General features: G+C 40.3%; 2 protein-coding genes across 2 annotated transcripts in view; one reads left to right on the top strand and one right to left on the bottom strand.

The window, feature by feature from the left end:
* Positions 1–598: 598 nt before the first annotated feature.
* On the bottom strand, positions 599–6,433 carry nlrc3l1 (NLR family, CARD domain containing 3-like 1). The gene is made up of 7 exons (XM_080041280.1): positions 6,391–6,433; positions 4,821–5,094; positions 4,100–4,201; positions 3,841–3,918; positions 3,584–3,692; positions 3,237–3,477; positions 599–3,018 (listed from the first exon to the last, which is right to left on the bottom strand). The coding sequence occupies exons 2-7, from the start codon at positions 5,006–5,008 to the stop codon at positions 1,412–1,414; spliced, it is 2,325 nt and encodes a 774-aa protein (XP_079897406.1). The 5' UTR covers positions 5,009–5,094; positions 6,391–6,433; the 3' UTR covers positions 599–1,411.
* A 5,536-nt stretch (positions 6,434–11,969) lies between these two features.
* LOC307260984 (connector enhancer of kinase suppressor of ras 2-like) overlaps positions 11,970–21,532 on the top strand; it is a gene marked incomplete at both ends in the record, with an annotated part of 31,249 nt that continues 21,686 nt past the window's right edge. The window contains 5 exons of the mRNA XM_080041405.1: positions 11,970–12,033; positions 16,641–16,804; positions 19,145–19,347; positions 20,432–20,537; positions 21,404–21,445. Of these exons, the coding sequence (XP_079897531.1) occupies positions 11,970–12,033; positions 16,641–16,804; positions 19,145–19,347; positions 20,432–20,537; positions 21,404–21,445 (579 nt within the window). The remainder of the gene's footprint in view (positions 12,034–16,640; positions 16,805–19,144; positions 19,348–20,431; positions 20,538–21,403; positions 21,446–21,532) is intronic.

Below are 21,532 nucleotides of genomic sequence, written 5' to 3'. Positions count from 1 at the left end.
ATGTTGCTGAAGAAGTGGAATTCTCTGAGCAATGTTTTACTCGCAAGTCGCAACCTAACTCATATTCAACATTATCTGTGAATTTATTATTTTTGTTGTGTGGGAGAACTGTGCGAAAATGATGTTGGATGAAGAGATGTAAAACAAATTTAAAAACACCTCTGGTGTATTTTGTTCAACAATAGCACATCATTTTACTTTTGGTGGCTTCCCTTGATTGAGACGAGTAGTGTTAACCTGATCCTCTGGGAAGAATGAGTACAAGAAAAAGTCTGTCGGTAAAACCAAATAGCAGATGGAGGATTCTATTACCCTATTCAAATTGAGGCAGCCTTTTGAGGAACTGAATGCACGCTTGGTACAACTGCAGTAAACTGTCTTAACAACTGTCATCATTGATTACAGAATATATGGAATGTTATATTAAAAAAATTAATTGCTAAATGATCTGCTATGCTTGTGTATCTTTCCAGTGTGTTGCTGGCAATAAGCCATCTTAAATTTGTATACTTTTGAGCTATATGGAAATATTCTCCAAAGTTTAAAAGTCAAATCAATCAATCAATTCACAGACAAACACGTGTGCAGAGCTGGCGGAACCCTGTGGTTGTTTCCCCAGAGATTTAATGGTGTCATTTATGCAAAAACAGGAAACTTTTTTTCCCAATGGGTATCACTTTCAGTACTCTAGTAACATACACTGGAGACTTGGGACACTTCAATGTATGGCAAAGATGTAAACTACAAACTTCTTAGAGTACAGATGCTTTTTGCTATGTAGAATAAGTAATTACAAAACCAGTTCTTCAATGTCACATCAGGGTTACTGTACTATGTACTGAAACGTTAATGCAAGCAGCCAACAAGCAGTAACTCAATTTAAAACTGAAATACTGCTCAATAATTTAGTGTAAAACATATTTAAAAATAAACTCTGGATTAGGACAATACTCATATTCCTCACGGTATTGTGTTATAATAGTGCAATTAAAAAGCTTTTGCAGGTTATTATAAGACACATATGAAGCATAACAAGCAGACGGACTGGCAGCACAGGCAACACTGAATTATCAGTCTATAACAATATTTGATTTTATATGCTATGTATAAAAGCAGGAAGTAAAAAATAAACTCAATACCTTGGCTTTTGGAAATCAATAATAGCACACACTAAATCACACTTAGCCCACTTCCCTAAAAGATTTGCACATGCTTGGTGCATCAGCGCGACTTCAGCAGTGATTATGTCTGGCTCTAAGGCTCTAATGGTGCATAATGTTGGTTGAATAGGTAACGCGCATTTTTCCATCAGAAAGGCACATTTCTCCATCAGTTTTCCTCCAGCTGGAATTCAATGGAGTCGTTCACATTCATTTTTCTATCAGTTCGATTTTTTCATCTTGATTGGTGTTTAAAGAGTAGGATCTACTGGATGCTGCTCCGGACGCTCCACACCCAGCTCCTCCAGGCAGCGCTGCAAGTTGCTATTCCTCCCCGGATACTGATTTTCTTTGATTCTCTTCATGATGAGGGTTTCGATATTTCCAACGATTGATTGCCATTTGGAAGAAGCGCTGCAGAACGGTTTGAGCAGCTCCAGGTTGGTCTTCACTGCCATTCCGCACAGGAAACGCAGGAAAAGGTCCAGTTTGCCGTCCTCGCACTGCAGGCTTCTGTCCACGGCGCTCTTGTACAGCTCCATCCCCTTGTTCCCCTTGAACATCACCCTGAGCTTGCTTTTCAGTTGCTGCTCCAGAATGTTCTTCCCCAGGTTCCTGAAGGAGAGGAACACATACAGGGCGGCCAGGTACTCCTGCATGGTGGGGTGGACGAAGCTGAGCACTTTCTCTAGACACAAGACGTGGGGCTTTGTGATGAATTGCATGCACAGGCCAAAGTCAGAAACGGCCTCCAGGTCGTCGATATCCTCCTCCTTCCAGTCGCACCTGATGAGACTGAACTCGCCCTTTTCCAGGAGGTTGAAGGCCAACTTTCCAAGTTTCATGAGGAATTCTATCTCTTTCTCCTGGCTAAGCTTTGTTTCTCTAACGACGCGAGTGAGTGTCAGCAGCAGCTTTGTGAACATGTAGGTGAGGCTCCTGGGCAGCACCGCCACCTGGGTCCCCTGTTCCCTAAATAAGCGCTCGCACTCCTCGGCCACCAGTGAGCAAAATAAGGGCAGATGGCACATGATGCGGATGGTTTTCATAGAGTTGATGTAGGCGATTACTCGAGCTGCCTGATTTGGGTCCTGAAACCTCTTCTTAAAGTAGTCGTCCTTTTCAGGGTCAAGGAAACCACGCACGTCAACCTCGTCGTAGTGCGTATCCCAAGGAACGGAGCGCTTTACTAGCGGCCGAGAAAAGATCAGGAACAGGCCGCGGTAGACCAGCCTCCCCCTTAGGAGGTTGACCACGATGGTGTTCAGGGTGCCAAGACTCGTTTGGTCGCTGATCATCCGGGTGTGTTCAAAGTCGAGCTTCCCTTTGAGCTCGTCGAGACCGTCGAAGATAAACATCATTTTGCAGTCATCTTCGCATCTGTAATCCTCCTCCCTCAGTTTTGCTGTTTCTGGGTAGAGTGTCTGTATCATTTCCACCAGGGAGGTCTCGATGTCGTCAAACTGTTTGAGTTCTCTGAACGGCAAAGGAATCAGGAAATAGATGTGTTGGTGGGACCGGCCTTCAACCCAATCCAGGACTAACCTTTTGAACGCCGTAGACTTCCCTGACCCAGCCGCTCCAATGATCAACAATAACTTTAAGTTGGAGTGCTCCAATCTCTCAGGGCACAGAAAATACTGAGGAGTAATCACATTCCCTGCTTCCCGGTTGGTGTCCAGCTTTCCTATAGTCAGGACCTCGTGTTCAATATTTGGGCCGTTATCACATGTTGACGTTATGTGGAGTTTAGTATAGACATCTTCGAAGGGCCTCTTCGGTCCATGCATGGCCACATCCTCACTCACTTCACCGTATTTCCTCTTCAGAGTCTTGCGTAGATCATACTGTACTTCGTCTGAAAAAAAAAAGGAAAATGTTCAAGTAAGTAAAAATTCTCTCATTCAAACTGACGGTTAACTGGGGGGCATTTGACTTCATCAGAACAGCAAGAGTAAAAGCCTTTGTTGCACTTGTCTATGATCTCCTTTGACTTAAGTAAATACACAATACATCCCTTCAGTCGAGATTAAATGTACTGTAACAAGCCATTAAGACACACAGGAACCAACTTACTTCTGAGGCACATAGTCTCGAGAGCATCGACCAGCTTCTTTTGCCCAATTTCCCCCAGAAGGGTTTTGGTGATCTTCAAAGATACCTCCAGCTTGTAGCGCTCGAGCAACCGGTCCACAATATCCACCAAGTCCATGGTTTTGGGAGGAGCGTTGAATGACTGTGGGTAGCGTCTCCACAGTATATTCTTGAATCTCTTAAAGTTTGCATCCGTCAGGTTCTTAAGGGTATCAGAAATAGCCTGATGCCAAAGGGAAGGATAACATTCAGTGCTGTCGTATTAAACTCAAAGGAAAGTTCTGCTTTTAAGAAAATATGATCAAGACAAAATGCTAACACAAACTGACCGTAAAAGTGAAGTTCACCGTCAGAGAAGGATGGGGTATCTCGTCCGGGTCGTGGATTAACTCAGGTGGTACAGGACGTTCTGAGACGGTGTCATCTTTGCTTTTAACCCTGGTGAGGCCACAGTGGAGAGATTTTAACACATTTTAGTGTCAGTCTAGTATGTCATCGCACGCACACACACACACACACACACACACACACACACACACACACACAAAAACATGTATAGGTCGAAAGCCATGCGTGTATTTCCTACTTGGGAATTCTCTTTTCACAATCGTCACTGTCCAAGGAGTAGCAGCTTGAGAATGAATCTGCTCTGCTCAGCTCGACCCTGATACAAAGATGACAAGAGTACTCAAATGATGCTCAGTGTAAATACGAGAGGTCTTTACAGTTTCCTTTTGACACAATGAGATTAAATTAATTCACTGTAAAATTAAAGATAGGATTAATGTTATGAATCCACTCATTTATAGACCGATTTAAACTTTGCTACTTTGTTCCTTTGGTACCTCGTGAAGGAGCAATCTGCATCATCCATTCTGCTTGAGCTCTCCTCAGTTGCCAATGAACTGTAGCTCAGAGCTGGAGACAAGGCCTGGTCCACAAAATGCCTGGAAAAAAAAAGGGATGGCAGAATGAAATTGTATTAATTGCTCAGGTGGCCACTTAACTAGCAATAACATGCTTCCATAGCATAAGCTTCAGTAGATAAGTAGCTCATTCAAAGCTTAATGCTCTCAATCAAGCAGCATCAAGACTGTCAAATCTAAGTATTTGAATTGGGGTCTACAAGTATGAAGGTTAAAGGTACAGTGTGTAATATCTAGTAGTTATTTAGCGACATCTAGTGGTGGATTCTAGATTGCAACTATATCTTTCTGAGAATTTACTGAAGCTAAGGCCTTCAAGGTCAAGAAGCTTGTTACTAAAGATGGCATCATCCACCACTTCCTCAAGTCTTTCAACAGTATCAAGTGGTGAGGTGAAGATGTATTTAGTTATTTATTCTATAGTAATTCTTCTTCGTATTCGAAACAGCTGCATAATCCGGCAGACACCCACTATAGAAAAGCACGTAAGGCCGTTAAGTTTGTCCGTTCTGACAAATGATAGCTCAAGAAGACTAGTTATTATTCTGCTACTTTAGATATTTTCTCACTACCTGTATAGGTTACTACCCTACGGTGAAAAAGAGGACCATCAGGGCTAGTAAGTGATAGGTCTCAGTACCAGTTGCTCGTGTCCATTGGAGTGGGTCCCAGGTCAAGGGAAGGTCTTCTCTCTGGTATGTAGTAGAGCTCTTCACCTTCATCTTCACCTTCAACAGACTCATTCTGTCCTCTGCCAGACACTGCCTCCCCAATGGAAGAGCTGGCCGATTGCATGGACCTCGACTCAAAATCAAAGTCATCCATCATGTCGTACAGGGACAGCCAACGACTAACATGACAAGTCAAGCATCCGCACACCGATTGCTAGTTTCAGGACAGCCACCAGTCTGGACCTGCAGAAAAACATAACATGGGAAAATAAAACGCATCAGTTCTCAAATTCTCAATCAGGGGTGCATGAAGAACTTGTTACCAAACCAGATTTTCAAGTTTCTTTAGATTTTTCTTGAAGCTTATTCAACCTTTGCCCTGCCTTACATTATGATACTTCCTGTATTAACCTGTAAAAAGTAAATTGCATGCATGGATGGTCCATTATATTACCTTAAAACTTATTTGACAATGTCAACTGTTAACATTAAAGGACTGTATACTCTATTTTGTTATTTGCTATGACAGTATTGTATGATTGTTTTGGAAAGATTACGTTTTTTGCACACAAAAGGGAAGAATCCTGTGCATACTAATAGTAAAAACACCAAAATCACATTCTCAGTCACTTACAAGCTTGAGCCCAATTCTTGTTTCTCAACATCAAGTTCAGTAAAACAGTTTGTAATGATGAAATTAACACACTGTGTGTTTCCACTTAAAGATTATCATTCCGCACTGTATGCCTACTCTGTACAGAGCGTAACGATCCTCGCGAGAAATCATTGATTTGAATTAAACTCTCATGCTTAACTTTATACAGCCAGTATTGTCTGGTCCACTTACTCACAACAAGTTCAACTTGTGTTTACAACCATGATAATAATGATACTCAGTGATTACAGCAATTACCTAAATTGTTGTAGCCTAATGTGCTCAGTTTATGTTAATGTAGCCTATATGGTGGTGCCTGATGCCAGTGTTGGTGTTTTGTGCTTTTGATCATTAGTGTCACAGAATAAATATTAGACACAGAAAAGACTGGAAGTACTACACTGATGAGCTAAATGAAAGAGGGGAAGCCCCATAATAGGTCCATGAGCGATATCTCTCAAGTCCTAACCGCCTTCCGTACCGTATGTGTTCTATATCTATACGAGTCTGACAGTGCTAACTTTAGCTAACGGTTAGCTAATGTTTAAACATTTTAACATTCTCTTTGTCTCCACATGTCCACAGTTAAAATATCAGTGGAATACATTGTCGATTGTCTAACCAACAGCGGCCACTCCAAATGACACAAGTGAAAATAATGTTCACGGGATTTTAAAATGCATTTATGACCCAAAGTCCACAGAGGAAGTTAGCTAAAAATGTTAAACCTGGGAATGAAAAACAGACTGGTGCAGCAAGAAGCCAGCAGGCAAGTTTTACACAAAATTACAACCTTACTTTATAATGGTCACACTTGTAAATGTAAACGCATGAGTGCATACATACATTATTTTCTAAGTTATTCTGGAATAGAAACAATTTACCTTCGTATCGGTTGGACAATCAGGAAGTCAAAGTGTTTTCTTCTTCTCGCCCCGTCAGGCGAGGGGCTTTTAGACATTGTAAAACAGGCTGCTGCCACCTAAAGACCTGAAAGGTGAAAAACAGGCCTTCCGCTCTACAGAAGGAGGAATATCACCAGTGGCAGAAGAGACACGGATAATCTTTCACTTGAGGTAAAGTAGAAATACCACAATGTAAAGTCAATGACAAGTAGGCTACGGCTTTAATCCTGCATTCATTCGTTTAGGCAGGCTAAATGAAAATATGATATCTGAAGGACGAACTAAAACTTGATTTATAGGCCTATTAGCCTATAGGATATTGCTTTATGATTACAGCTTCATTAATGTTAAAGTAGCATTATAATGTTATAGCTGTTGTAGAGGGAGGTACATTTCCTTACTTTCAATCCTGTTGGGTAGGCATCACATGTTATGAGTTGAGGACATATTTGATCATTCATTTTTCATATAGCCTACAGTTTATTTATCATATGCATGTCAAATGTTTGCAAATGCCAAGTGAGTCGACTATAGCTGAGAAATATATGTAGTTGAATGAAAATACTCATGTAAAGCAAAAGTACCTTACCTTGATTAATTGTACTTCTACCAATGGAAATGACCATCTCTCTTGAGTTTAAAAGTGCTGATAAGTCTAAAACCCTTTAGTTTACAGTTCAGAACAGTTCATTCTTAAAGACCTACTTCACTGGTAGGAATATGAAGGTGTGTTGAACTCTGAGATCCTGTGTAGTATAAATGTGCAAACATTTTTGAAACCGGTTCATCCTAGCCTGAGAAAAGGCAGAAAGAGTGTTTTATGGTCTCTCTAAACCTACATTTTACTAGCGTGACATCACACTAGTGAACATGTAGGGTTATGATTAACAGGACGGCTGGCCCAAGGGAAAACTGAGGAAAGACTGAGGGAAGAAAAACCTCATTCATTATATTATAATAGCAATTTTATAATGCTAGAATGCCCGTTCCGTATGGGTGAACTATTCCTTTAACGGTTTATGTACTTTCAACAGTATTTAACCGAGAAACAAATAAAACTTGCATGCAGGAAAAAGTAAGGACTCATTATCAATTTACTGCATAAAATATGACCTCGCATTAGGCAAACCAGAGACTTAAGTAATAATTGATAATGATGAGTGCTGAATGTCATTCAGCTGCATCTGGCTCTGGGTATGCTGGCTCAATTTCAGAAACAAAGGTGTTAATAACATAAATGATGGCTCATTAATGTTATTAACACCTGTGTTTTACAGTATATGGTTACCCTGCTGATGACAAGTCAAAATGTCTGCTGTAGAAAGGCATGTGTATAGTAGCCTATATGTGTGTGTTTTAAAAAATATATTTTTATGACATTCTGTTCATTATCTTCTCAGACTTGGTGCTTGAATTGTAATACATCCACCCATTCACATGCTATAAGCATCTATAACCCATGTAACCCACTTCAGACATTTTGAACTTGCATTACTTGGGTTACTTGTCCAAATTTATAATAATATTAATTACTAAAGGTGCAACGAGGAACTTTTGAATATTTCTGAAACAGTCTAATGTTTTTGGGTTTACACTCCTATAGCATTGATGGCTTTTTTTAATGATCAACATTGTCTTTAGACTTATTCTCATTACAATGACAATGCTTCTCGACCGCAAACAGTTCGGGTTGGAGATTCAAGTGAGTTATGCAAGCAAGGAGCCACTCAATCAGAGATGAAGAAGGGGGCCACAGAGGTCTGGTAAGCTCACTTCTTTTCAAACTTGTAAGCTAGAGCTCCAACAGACACTGCCTCAAGTGACATCATTTGAGAAGAACTGACACCACTTGAACCCCTTCTGATCCCAGACTTCATACAACTTTTTCCACACATGATATAGTTGTTGGCTTCTCCCCAACACCTGTAAACAGACCTTAATGTGAACAGTTGGAGGAATTCCAATATAGCTTTCTTTATAATTGCGGCAGTCGTCTGTGTCACCTATAGAGCAATGAATCATTTTGTCAAAGTTTTTTTTAACATACGCTGATTGGCAAAAGATATCATGAGTATGGTTTTACTTTTCTTTCATTTAATTTGTACATTAATTTCATATTTATTGCATCCCGCGTCTAGAAAGGTCTTTAAATCCAAAGTTATGGGCTGACGTTAGACAAGGCTGAAACTGTATATCAAATTTAACTGCAACTAGCATGAGTGTTTGTGCGTATTGTCAGTGTAATGCTGGATCTTCCTTCTGGCTTAGCCTCTAGGCCTTTACTGCAAAATATTAATCATAATGATAAAAAAAAGCATTGCAGCTAGAGCTGTATATCTTTGCTTGTATTTCATTATTGTATGTGTAATGTTCATTTCCATTTATTGGTGAAATACAGCCACATTATCAAGCGTCACACAGGAGATCTTGCTGCCCCTGTATTGATTTATGATCATTGATTATCTTGAATGTCAGTGCTAGGATTGGGTCCCATCCACCTGCCTGTCTAATAGCGTTGCCAACACTGAAAAATGTCAATAAACGGCTGGTCTTTTTTTCTTGTTTTTGCCACCTCATGCTGCTTGCTTGCTCTCTGGAGAGTAGGCTATGCAATTTTAATAAAGCCAATTGATCTTACAGTATAAGCTATATAATTAAATTAAATGGTCTTTCTTTAATTCCACTTTAATTAAACTTTTCATTTATTTGGGCTGTAAAATAAACATTAGTTACTCTACTGAATGAAAGAGTTATTGAACCCATTTTTTAAAGAAAGAAAGAAAATATAACCACATTGCTGACACACATAACAAACACATGCTATGGCATCAAGATTAAATGTAGTATGTTATGTACAGTGAGTGGCATTGCTGGGACTATAGGCTTAGAACGTTAAGCTGTTTACCAATACATGAAATAAGCAAGGCGCATGTCAGCATCCTTATTGTCTCGTTAGTTACCGCTACAGTGCGCTTTGTGTGATGGAGGCGTGCGCAGCGACAAAGACGGCCGGAGAAAACATTGGATCGTATGAGAGGTAATTAGTGCCCGAGGGGGTTGAGGATAGGCAGAGTAATCCTTGTCAAAAATAACCTTTGTGTTTAATGTTTTTTTTTGTTGACTAATGTTGTTTTCATATTGTCCACTTATAAATAGAGAAGAAATGGACATTTAAAAAAAAGTACAGTGCTGATTGTGCGTTCAGAATTAAAGTTGAACTTTGTGATTTAAACTGGCTCCTTTAATAACTGATGGAAAGAGGGGGTAGGCTTGGCAATGGACACAGTTGTTTAAAAATCAATCACTTTCAAAATACCATAATCTCTTACGCACAAGGACATGCACTTATGTTAACTTAAAGATTCATGTTAACTTAAATATTTCCCTGCTTTTTATGGTGCTTTAGACTTAGTTTCAAGGTTTCGTAGCGGACAGACCTTAATTTAATTATCAAGATTATACTAAACATAATTCAATGGATTTTTTATTTGGTGCAGACATAGTGTGAAGCTGTGTAACAGAATACTTTAGACTAGTGATTTCTTCAAATAAGGACCAAATAAACAAACCGCTCTATGAAAATACTATGTAATTATACAGCTAGGTGCAGATACATTTTGAACTTCGGGGGAAATAAGAGTAGCCGCTTAGCTAATTTTATCAGCACTTCCCTGTAGCCTACTGTGGCTGAAGAGTAAATCCAGTACTGTAGTGTACTTGGTAGTCATGGATGTATATATTATATACTCACTAGCTCAGGGATTTCTGTATCAACTGAAATATGTGCAAGGATATGTTTAGAGATATGACACAAAATGAACTGAAGTTGTTGAACATGCAGAGACTATCTAATCTTCTTTCCTCGCCTCCACCCTGCTGCTGAGTGGTGTCTGTGCTCAGCTGCTTCATAACAGAGTTATATACAATGAGTGGCTTTATACCAAATGGTTGACATGGTCAACTGGTAGGAAGACTAACAATGGATCAATCAAGTCTGGCTCTTGATGACTCAATGCTCATTTGAGTCTGGGAGATGCCAGGATGAGGCAAATGATATGATGGGTTTATTTTAAACCCCTCAGGAAGTTAAGGGTTTTGCAACCAACCTATGATGTCAGCCCCCATGTGATTTAATCATAGCAAAAGTCCAGACAGGACACATCAGAAATAAAGATGAGAGGGATTACAGATCATACAATTATAAATAATGAATGTATAGGGACAAGAGTAAAATAAAACTAATCAATATAAAATTGCTTCCACGGGCTTGACAACCACATTTCTCATGAACCCTTAAAGGCCTTTGCACACCGTGCATGTTTTATTAATCGCACGTTATTAATAATTACCGAACGTATACAGAGTCAATACAAGCTTCCACACCAGCGCCGTAATTTTGCTTCGCGAATTTGCAGCTTTTATTTTTTCAAACTGAGTTCGATTTTCCTGGGACGTCGCTTCCTAAAGTGAGACGCGACAAAATTCACCTTCCAAAATATTCGCTTTTTCGTGCCGTTTATTCGAGTCGCGCCCGGTGTGCAACGGCCTTTAGCCAATCATTTCAATTGTAGTTGCAGTGTTTTGCAAAACATAGAATTTCTAAAAGCAAAATAGATGCCTTAAAAACTTCAGTAAAACAGCATACATGATATATTTAGATTATTTTCATTTTCATTTCAGTTCATGCCTGGACTGTACAAATAAGTGGTGTGACTCATTCAAGCTGTTCATGGACTCAGGACTTATTTGTATCATAAACCTGTTTAATCTTGGTGTGATTAAACTAGTGAGGTCCCAATGGAGTGCAGTGCAGTGTAATTTTTTAAAACCGGTCAAGCTAGCAGCTATTAACCTACAGCATACACTCATCAAAAATGGAGGCTTGGGCACGTCAAAAGGTGTGCACTGCTATAACATTGCGAATAACCACACCTCAAAATCCAAGTGGCAGGAGGTCCACATATCCTAAACGAGCAATGCTATAGTTCCTTTTAAAACACATCCCCTGCGCAAGCTCCTCCTGCCTCTTTGTGGCATTAATCACTCCTCATATACCCACACTTCGCACGGTGAGGGCAATGACTCCATGTCTGTGTATGAGCGAGGATGCTCAGAGCGAACCCAACCTTCGCAGACACCAGTAAGAAGTGACAGTCTGTGCGTTGTTCTCCTCTGTTCCGGATGGTACTGGGATGTATTTCGGAAAGGTGGTCGGACAGCAGCGACCCACCAGCATCACCGCCACTGAGCCTGACATGAATGACAATTAAAAGAGCTCTTTCAAGCGAGCAAACAGCACAGGAATGTGCGTAAATCCACCGGGCTGCACGCAGGCGTCTCAAAGCGACATTTTGGACATTTCGGACCTACCGCTATTTGTTTGTAAACACCCAAACCAAGCAGTGAAGAATCACGAGAGCCTCTTCTTTGTCTTTTAATTTTTGAATTCTTCATTTGTTTCTTGATTTTTCTTTTAAAATTTTTTGAAAAGGGGGGAGTCAGTGGATTTGTTGGGAGTGTTTTTCTTTTGTTACGCGGGAACAAGACAAACTTCTACCATGGCACTGGTTATGGAGCCTGTGAGCAAGTGGAGCTCCAGTCAAGTGGTAGACTGGATGAAAGGTAAGACTTCAGTCACGATAATGATAATACCCAAATATAAACTGATGTCGCCAAACTACTAGCTTACGTTGCGACGAATATTATGTTGCTTGCGCTGCGAGTCGAGATTTCAACACAACGGATTCACCCGAGATGCCAAAAGAGAACAAAAACACCTGCTGAGCCTCGTCTTTCTGCCTCATCGTCACTCGGCTCCGAAAGGCTCTTAATTACAGGCTGAAATCATTTGATCGATTTGTACCTGACAGTTACAATGGGCAGACGATTTGACCTTTCGTAGGCCTACCTCAACGTTCAGCCGAACACATTGAAATGGCAGTAAACCGTAATAAAAGCCTCTATTGTGTCCAGCGGTGGTTAACGCGGGTTGTGTTTGTGCCCCGCAGGAAGCTGGGAAACACAGCGGAGATCCAATAATTACACAAGAGTAGCCTAATTAGCCTAACCTTATCACTTATTTAGAAGATCATTTTAAAGCAAGGTTTAGGCCTACATGTGCAATGCATAGGCTACATAACATCAGAGCAATATGTTTAATGTGAGAGCTTGTGCAGCCATCTGTGCGATATGCTGATCCACAGATGCTCTAAGTCCTCAAGAGGTCAGAGCTGACTGGAAGAGCATCATGTGGAAGCCTAGTTTAAATAGTTTGAATTTGAAAACCTCATAGTGCACTGAAACCCAATGTGTTGCCCATCCATCTGCGTTTGAGAGCAAATCAGCTGTGTTTTCAGATGAAACATGTAGCCTATTCAGGAAGGCGTAAGAGCATCATTTAGTGGGCCCATTTAAATCACAACTTTGCTCATAATCTGGGAAACATCCAGTGGACTAATTCCAACACACATGCACTAAGAGGATCCAGTTTGGTGATAAAGCACATATGTTAGAATTAGGCCGAGGCCTATATGAAGTTTTGACAATTAAAAAGATCATTGATACGTCTTTTCATCCAGGAGGTCCCTCAGAGGAACATAATGCCTCCAAACATTATGGCCCACACAAACCTATCAGAAGCACAGATAACTCTGTAGCTGCATTTGTTGCTTTTTTTCTCAGTTTGCACCACAAAGTGATTACCACCTGCAGGGGTTTTACTACCCAATATGTGTCAAGCGTATACGGTGGAAACGTCCAACGCAGTAGCAGGATGCCATCCAAGTCTGTGTGCTGTTAGTCTGTCATACAGTAAAGTGTTTCAGCATTGTGTGCTGTTGTTTTGCAGAGCCACGTGCTCACGTGTTAGGCCACAGCCATTCAGAGACACTCCGGATGAAACATAGGCCTACACACATCTTTACTGCCTCAACACACAAACACACACACACACAAACACACACCCTTACTCATAATTCTTAGCCTGAAGGGCTTTTCCTGCTGGCTCAGACCTATGATTATTGCCAATATCTGACCACTCTTAGTGTGAGTTGTGTGTCACAAATGGAGAAAAAAAACAGGCTGTGAGTAGGCTCAGCAGAGACACAACATGCAAGTGTAGAGCTCCATGTAGGATTTATAATCACAAAGGAGACACAGGGGGCGATAGAATGTGGAGAATGGTGAAGACAGAGTGACCACAACAGTCCACATGAGACAGAAGATGATCTGCAAATAACTAAGCTGGTAGCACAAGTGAGAAATGTGAAGAGTAGGAAGCAAGAGATTGGATATGAGAGCGAGCTCTTCAGCGTCTGACAAGTGGAGCAAAGACAATTCTGTGCCCAGAGCCCAGTAATGGTAATTTAAAGTGAGGGACAGAGCAGAGCTGAGAGACACTGAGGGAGACATCCATTCTCAGCTCCTTAGGGCCGTCATTGTCGTCAGCATTCACAGGTTCCATTATAAGCATACCGCTCAGTGATGTCACTAGGGGCCAAATAGGGGCACCCTGTGACCTTCCCACAATCCCACTCTCCACCCCCGTAAGTGTTTTGTGTGAACAAGAAGCTCTAGTCCCAGCTGTGACAAAGCCGCTTTAAAGAGGAGAGTCCTCGTCACAAAAGGGAAGAAAATGTCAGCTTTGACTGAAAATTTGTTCCTGACAAATGCATGATGGTAGCAGTGCACACGCATATGATAGGTGCATTTTCAGTATTGTTTTCATCAATTGTATGTGTCTGTTTTGGGGCAAAGACCATGTGGGCTTAATATACTTACTTTATATTACTTTATACGTATCTTTGTTTTCTCTATTGTCTTTTTTGCACACTCGCCCTCTGTCTTTGTGGAACACAAACACACACACACACACACACACACACACACACACACACACACACACACACACACACACACTCACACACACTGATCAATGACAAGTCCGATTAACATAAATCCAATCAAACAATGCTATCAGCCTTAAATATCTCGCTTTGCTCACATTACCAGTGGATTATCTAGAGTGGAGATCAGGATGTGTCAGTGCTGCACTTTTAATTTCTCCTCAGCACGTCTGATAATCTGACCCGTGCATGAAACTGATGTAGCAAAGATTCTTCGGCAATCAGCAAACTACAGTATATACTCCAGCTAGAGGAGCTTTATATTACATGATGCTACAGGCAGGACAAGTATGATACAAGAAATGGCATTTCAGTTTCAAAAGGCTAAACCCTTCCAAACTTGAGCATTGATTAACAGCACCGGCAGTGTTTCAATTTTTATTTCACTATTTGATGTGAATCATTTCAATTTGAGTAATGCAGTTACTATTAGTTCTACAGTTTCCATCATGATAGCGTTCTATGCCCTTTAAAAATGTGGTAATCCTACAGGAGTGTTTTAATCGTTGCTAATGAAATCAGCAGATAGATTTCTCATGACCTTTCTTCACTTATTTCTTTATTTTGTTCCTGCGGTCAGGGAGAATCCCTGCCAAAACCCCTTTCATGGTTTCTATGGCAACATGGGGTATACTTCATTGACATCATGAGTCTCAATTAACTCGGTAAAGAGGCCGATTAGTTAAGCCTTTATATTTGATGCAAAACCATGAAACTCCCTATGTTTGCTCTCTACCGTTTAGCCGCCAACTAAACCCGATGTGAATGCCTGATCAGGTTTAGGCACAGCACTGAGTCACATGTACATGATTGGTCCACAGCAATGAAAAGACAAGATGAGCAGAGAGTTGTCAGAGTGTGTGTGTGTGTGTTAGCGTTTGTGTGTGTGCGTGCCTGCGTCTCACTGAGAAGATGGAAGCAGACCGAGTGTATAGAAAAATCCTCACAAAGGCCGCTCTCTCTGTCTGCAGTGGTAAAAGGATAGCCAGTTAGAATGCAGAGCACTTCTCTAGTGACACTCACTCAGCTATGATGTACTGTATATGTAAGCAAAGGTATATAAGTGTGTTAGAGCTTAAATGATTGTCAATTAATCAATGGACAGAAAATGAATCGAAGTATTTTAATTTGGATTTTCATTCTTTGTTAATGTTAGTTTTTAAGCAAATACTATAGTAATAATTCTAGCCTCACAAATGTCAATACTTCCTGGTGTTATTTTGCTCCTCTCTATATATGTTGTTGTTCTGTTCATTGAAGTTATACCTTATGATGAGCATGATATAATTTTCAGACATTTCATCGACCAAGTGATTGATGAAAGAAAAAATTGGCAGATAAATCAATAATTAAGGAAATAGCATCCCTATAATGAGCTAAATAGTGTTTATTGACAGCTGTAATTACAAGGTATTTGCTGTCAGTTATTTATAAGTGCACACGGTTTCAACAACACAACAATGTGCCAAATTAGGGCAGTCGTAGGAAGCTATAGGGTGGACACGGTATCATGAACACCTATAGAAAAGATTTCTTAGATAAAGAAGAGAACGGTCTCTCTGTGTGTAGAGAAAAGGTTCATTCCTGGGTCTTGTTAGTGATGCTGCTATATTAGATTTAACGATGCTGTTAGAGTTTAATGTCTACCCCCCCCCCCCCTGTATATATCCTGTATTGATGCATCATGCCTTGGAACAGTTTCAAGTTGCAAACCTCAGTGGATGTGGTGAAAACAGTCAATGTGAACCAGTCAGTTTGTTTTAGTCTGCTGCACTTCATCAGCTGCTTCGCTGAACAACTTCACACCTGCTGCGGCCGTGAAAGATTCCAAACAAGCACAGCACAGACACGCAGGCCCTTTTAAGTTGAAAGCCTTTTCTCGTTTCAAAGCACTAAAAGAAGACTGTAGACGTGGAGGAATCTGTCAGACTTCTTGGATAGATAGATAGAGATAGATAGATAGATAGATAGATAGATAGATAGATAGATAGATAGATAGATAGATAGATTGATTGATTGATTGATTGATTGATTGATTGATTGATTGATTGATAGTTAGTTTTATTGCCATTGCATACAAAACACAACCATTTTTTTTCGTTTGCAGCACCAGTCCAACTAGCAGCATCTAGCAGGGTCTAACTGATTGTTTCACGCTTTGGACATAAAATACAACCTGTGCTCACACTTTTAGAGACTTCCATTGCATATTCTGGCCAGGCAATAAATGCCAAACACCATTAAGACAAAGATGATGTAAATAGAGGTTTTAACAAGTAAACCTGAAGGTCTGATATTATAGAAATGATCACATTGTTCCTTCAGGCCTGGACGACTGCCTGCAGCAGTACATCAAGACCTTTGAGAGGGAGAAAGTCGGGGGAGACCAGCTGCTGCGGATCACCCATCAGGAGCTGGAGGATCTGGGAGTGTCGAGAATCGGCCACCAGGAGCTCATACTGGAGGCTGTAGACCTGCTCTGTGCTCTGGTGAGTCCCAAGCTTCCCCACGCCAGGTCTTCTCCTCTCCTCTGCTCTGTACTGTCACTTCAAAGTGTCCCAGCCAGACCCAATGCATTTCAATGAAGTTTCTGTAGCACATTACATGCTTCATCATCTTACAAATTTTAAAAAGTATACTGGCTCAAACCCCAAAAAAGAGTCTTGATATGTAGTAGTTTTCACTGATAGCGATGACGTTTTAGCTGTATCTTCTTGGCATGCAGTTGAAATCAATTATGTTTTTTTTTCAAATCAGTAAACAATGTCAGCCATTTTAGGAGTAAATGGAATTTGATTGTTTTGTGAAAATATGTGAATATTATCTCAATTATCACTGGGCGCTTTAAACCTCACAAATGTGAAAATGCTTTGATTTGCCTTTGTTTTCAAACATCACCAGAGTAGTCTGGCCCAATCATCATCTGCAGGCAAATCCTCTGGCTGGCATTAGTACTGACATGGATTATAGCCTCTTCTTCAAGTGATTTGGGCTCTTAGTCTCAGAAACACACGTTTAGCATGATGACTGCTGCTCTGCTGATTGTGCAACTGGAACTAAACTAATATTTACACGTGCACATGTCAATGCATCGACCTCAGACATGTGTTAAGTTGCGATGCAAGTCAGCAGCATGATCAGGTCTCTTCATCCAGTCTGTAGCCCAGGCGTTTCTGATAATAAATAATGTAGCACACTGAAGTGCATATGTTGAAAACACATGATTTAACCAAAGAATAAATGAAAACAATTCTCCCAGAGGAATGCCTTTAACAAATATTTTCACTTTTATAATTCACTTCACCTATTTGAATCATGTATACTTCTTTCCAAACCTTTAAATGCATGAACTCAGAAACATGCTGTATATTCAAGTTTATTTTTAATTTTTAATTTGCAGCATCTGGAGTAGAAACTTCTTTTAATTGTTTTCACATATTAATAGTTTGGGATCTTAGGTGATTCAGGCATTTGTTAACTCACAAAAGGTGGGACTTGTACAATGTATGTCATTTTAGAATCAAATACATACCGAAAGGAAACCAGGAAGTTCCCTATACGGTCTGATATATTTATGATTCTAAAATGACATAACATAAATAAAAAATATAGAGCGCAACATAACGTGGTAAATAAGCAAGTCCCAACAAGCACACAGGAGGGTTTAGTGATGTTGTTAAGTTAGTCTTTGGAATTGCGCCCCTTGACTACCAGTGTTTGTGCTGAGCTAACCTGGATGAGCGACCTTTGCCTTTTTTCTAAATCAAAACTGCACACACAGATACAGGAACAGTTTCTGTGGCCTTTTCTTGAGCCGGAGAGTGAGACAAAAAAAGCTAAACATTTGTTGAACATCTCCCTTAATAAATGTGATTTTTCACAGCTTTTAACACGTCTAATCTACTTTAATTTATATGTTAATATAAAGCTCTATTTCTTTGAATTGGCTTTAGATGAGTTATCCACCTGTTCCCCTCTGCTGATTTACTTCTTAAGATGATGTCATTCCCTCCCCTTTTCAGATTGTTATATCTCCATTAGCACACTGAAGGGGCAGCCAGACAATCAGAAAGTACACTTAGGTGGCCTCTGTCAATACTGGACATTAATAACGAACTGTGTTGCTCTCATTCCAAAAGGGAGAAAGTAGAGGATGGATAGATGAGTTGTAGGAGAGAGAGGGTGGAATAGAGATGAAGATGTGTTAGCCCAAGAGAAACATAGTGAGACTGGATGGAGCTTTAGTGTACCGAGGTCACAGATGCAATCGGAATCAAAAGTCCTCTCATCCTGCACTGCTGGGTGGGGGGGGGCTTGCTTCAGCCCCAAAGCTCCTTATGTAACTGGGATTTAGTTTTTAGTCTCCCGGGCTCTGCTGTATTAAATATGATTAGTGGCCCTCCTGCCGCTCTCTCTCCCCACCCAAGAAAGTCTGACGTGACAGAGGCCCGCACAGGCCCGCACAGGCGCTTCGACGTTCAATGTAATGAGTGTTATCTGCCATCCCTAGACATGCAAAGTGACAGCTGGACATCCTCAGTAATCCAACATGGTGGGCTCCTCTGCCATAGTTCTTTTTTTTTTCATTCCCAGGGGGCAGTGTCACGACCACAATTGGTTAAACACTGGAGACAATTCTCGGAATGTATCGCAGTTAAAGGTTGAGTTAACGATCCTGGAGAATACTCGTTGTCAAAATCACTTCCTGTCAAAAAAACCAGTGAATGTCAACAAGAATACTTCTAAAATCGCTGACTCCACCTTTTAAACAAACACTGACAAACTGGTCAAAATAGAGCAAAATGACTTTCCTCTCTCCCCTTTTTCAGAATTACGGGCTGGAGACTGAGAATCTGAAGACTCTTTCTCATAAGCTGAATGCGTCTGCCAAGAACCTGCAGAACTTCATCACAGGCAGGCGGCGCAGCGGCCACTATGACGGGCGAGCCACCCACAAGCTCCCCAACGACTTCCTTACCTCTGTGGTGGACCTGATCGCCGCAGCCAAAAGCCTTCTGGCGTGGCTGGACAGGTGAGATTAGCAAAAAGGTGCACCTGTTTGTACATTTACAAACATGTTCAAATATGTGTGTATATTTGGATACAACCACTGATACAATGATGCATAATATTATGTATGAAGCTCAGCGTTACAGAAGCAGCACTGGTTTTTGGCTGATATAGTCTAAAAGTTTGCACTGCTGAGATAAAAAAAAAATTGGCCTTTGGTCAAGTAATGGAGTTCATTTAAATGCATATTTATGACAGTGAATCGTTTTTTAAAGCAAAAATGATAAAGCTACAGGATTGAAAAATGAGTTTTCATGGGTTAACTAACATTTTTATTATAAAATTATTAGAAATGGTCTTTAAAAAAAGAATGAGACTTAATTATTGTGCATCTTGCATTGGTTCACATAGTGTGTTTATGGGAGATTCTAGTGTGTATTCACCAAGTACAGACTTGGAGATTGTTTTTTACGTTATGTCCATGACCAATCAGTTGACTTGAACAGATGAGTAAACGCCTTACATAAGACGACTTTGACAGGGTGGCCAAAAAGGCACTAAGCAAGTCTATTTTTGTGACGCTTTATCCCTTCCTTTCTTCTCTGTTGGATTGTGCCAATGTGTTTAAGTCTGTGTGTGTGTTTGATCAATTTCAAAGTCCAACAGAAACAGTAATTCAGTCAATATTCGTTTCCTTTTTCCCATTTTAATCATCTTCTACATAGTGTGCATGTTCCATTCTAATTGAATATCGGGTGGTTTGTTTTACATGTTGGAATGCGTCATTATTGACAAAATCCCTTTGCTTCGGAAACGGGTTTAATGTGCTCCACAGTACACACAAGTTTATTAGTGAGAGTGACCAACCTTGCCAGAGTGTCAGCTCATGTTTACATCCTGAATGAAGGAAACCTAAAGTGTGTGTGTGTAAGTTGTTTGTGTGTGTGTGTGTGTGTGTGTGTGTGTGTGTGTGTGTGTGTGTGTGTGTGTGTGTGTGTGTGTGTGTGTGTGTGTGTGCTTCTGTTCGTGTGCGCGTTTTGTTGTGTTCCACCAGATTGACCAATGATTTAGTCTCAAAGGAAGAATGATCTAATGGTTCATTCCAGGTGTTCCTTCTTTTTCAGGTCTCCATTTGCTGCAGTGGCGGATTACTCTGTCACCAGAAACAACGTGATCCAGCTGTGTCTTGAACTCACCACTATTGTACAACAGGTAAAGCGAATTTGAGATAAAAAAAAAAACTCCAATAGACAAGAGTAATCATAGTTTAAGAAACATCTGTAAATTATACACTTACAATAGATGTGAATGTTTTTTTAAAAGCTCAAGACAGCTTCAGTCAGATTTGACTTAATTCCTTGGTTAAATATCCAGTTCAGAGCCACTTATATCTTAACACAGCTCCTACTTCTCTCAAGCATTGGGTCCATATTTATATATATGGTACAACAATGTTCTGCAATCAGTTAAACTATTAAAAGTGTCTTAAATGAACTTATATTGCTACTTCAGATCAGCTTATCGCTGACATGAGATTGAATAAACTTCTGTTTATGCAAAAAAAATCTGGTTTTATGAATTGCAAGTGCTGGTGCATGTAAGAACTATGAGTATTTTAGTTGAACTTGGCCTTAAAAATACCCTTCCTAACTTGTTTTTCATCTCAGATATGCCGTCTTATGAACCTCATTCAGACATAAACATACACTAAAATGCATGTTTATGGACATATGGATATTTTCCAAACTAAAGACACAGATTAGATCAAATGTGTTTAAGAGAAATATGTATGTGGGGAAAAATAGATGGTGCCAGTGAAAGAGGGCGATAGAGAGAGAGAGTTGATGGCTGAGAGGAAGACTAACAGAGAGAGAGAGAGAGAGAGAGAACGAGACATGCCTCCGCACTGGTGATTCATTTGTTTTGTGTTTGTGCCTGCCTGTGTGGGAGTGTTGGGGGTTATAGGTGCCAAGCTGCTCGGCTTTTGCTTATATCCACCTACAGCAGAAATGCCAATAATAACTCCATTTTGACACATTCTCTTGAGGTATAACAGTGCCCTCTGAATGTTTCCCCAGGACTGCTCTGTGTACGAAACAGAAAACAAAATCCTGCATGTGGTGAGTTGCTCACTTTATTATGCTGGATTGAGTGCATATTAAGCTCAATATAATGCACACACTTTAAGATTGAATTCATCCTTGGTA

This window comes from Ammodytes marinus, assembly GCF_949987685.1.
Source record: "Ammodytes marinus genome assembly, chromosome: 14".
NCBI classification, from domain to species: domain Eukaryota; kingdom Metazoa; phylum Chordata; class Actinopteri; order Uranoscopiformes; family Ammodytidae; genus Ammodytes; species Ammodytes marinus.
This window is presented reverse-complemented; position numbering and strand designations above follow the sequence as displayed.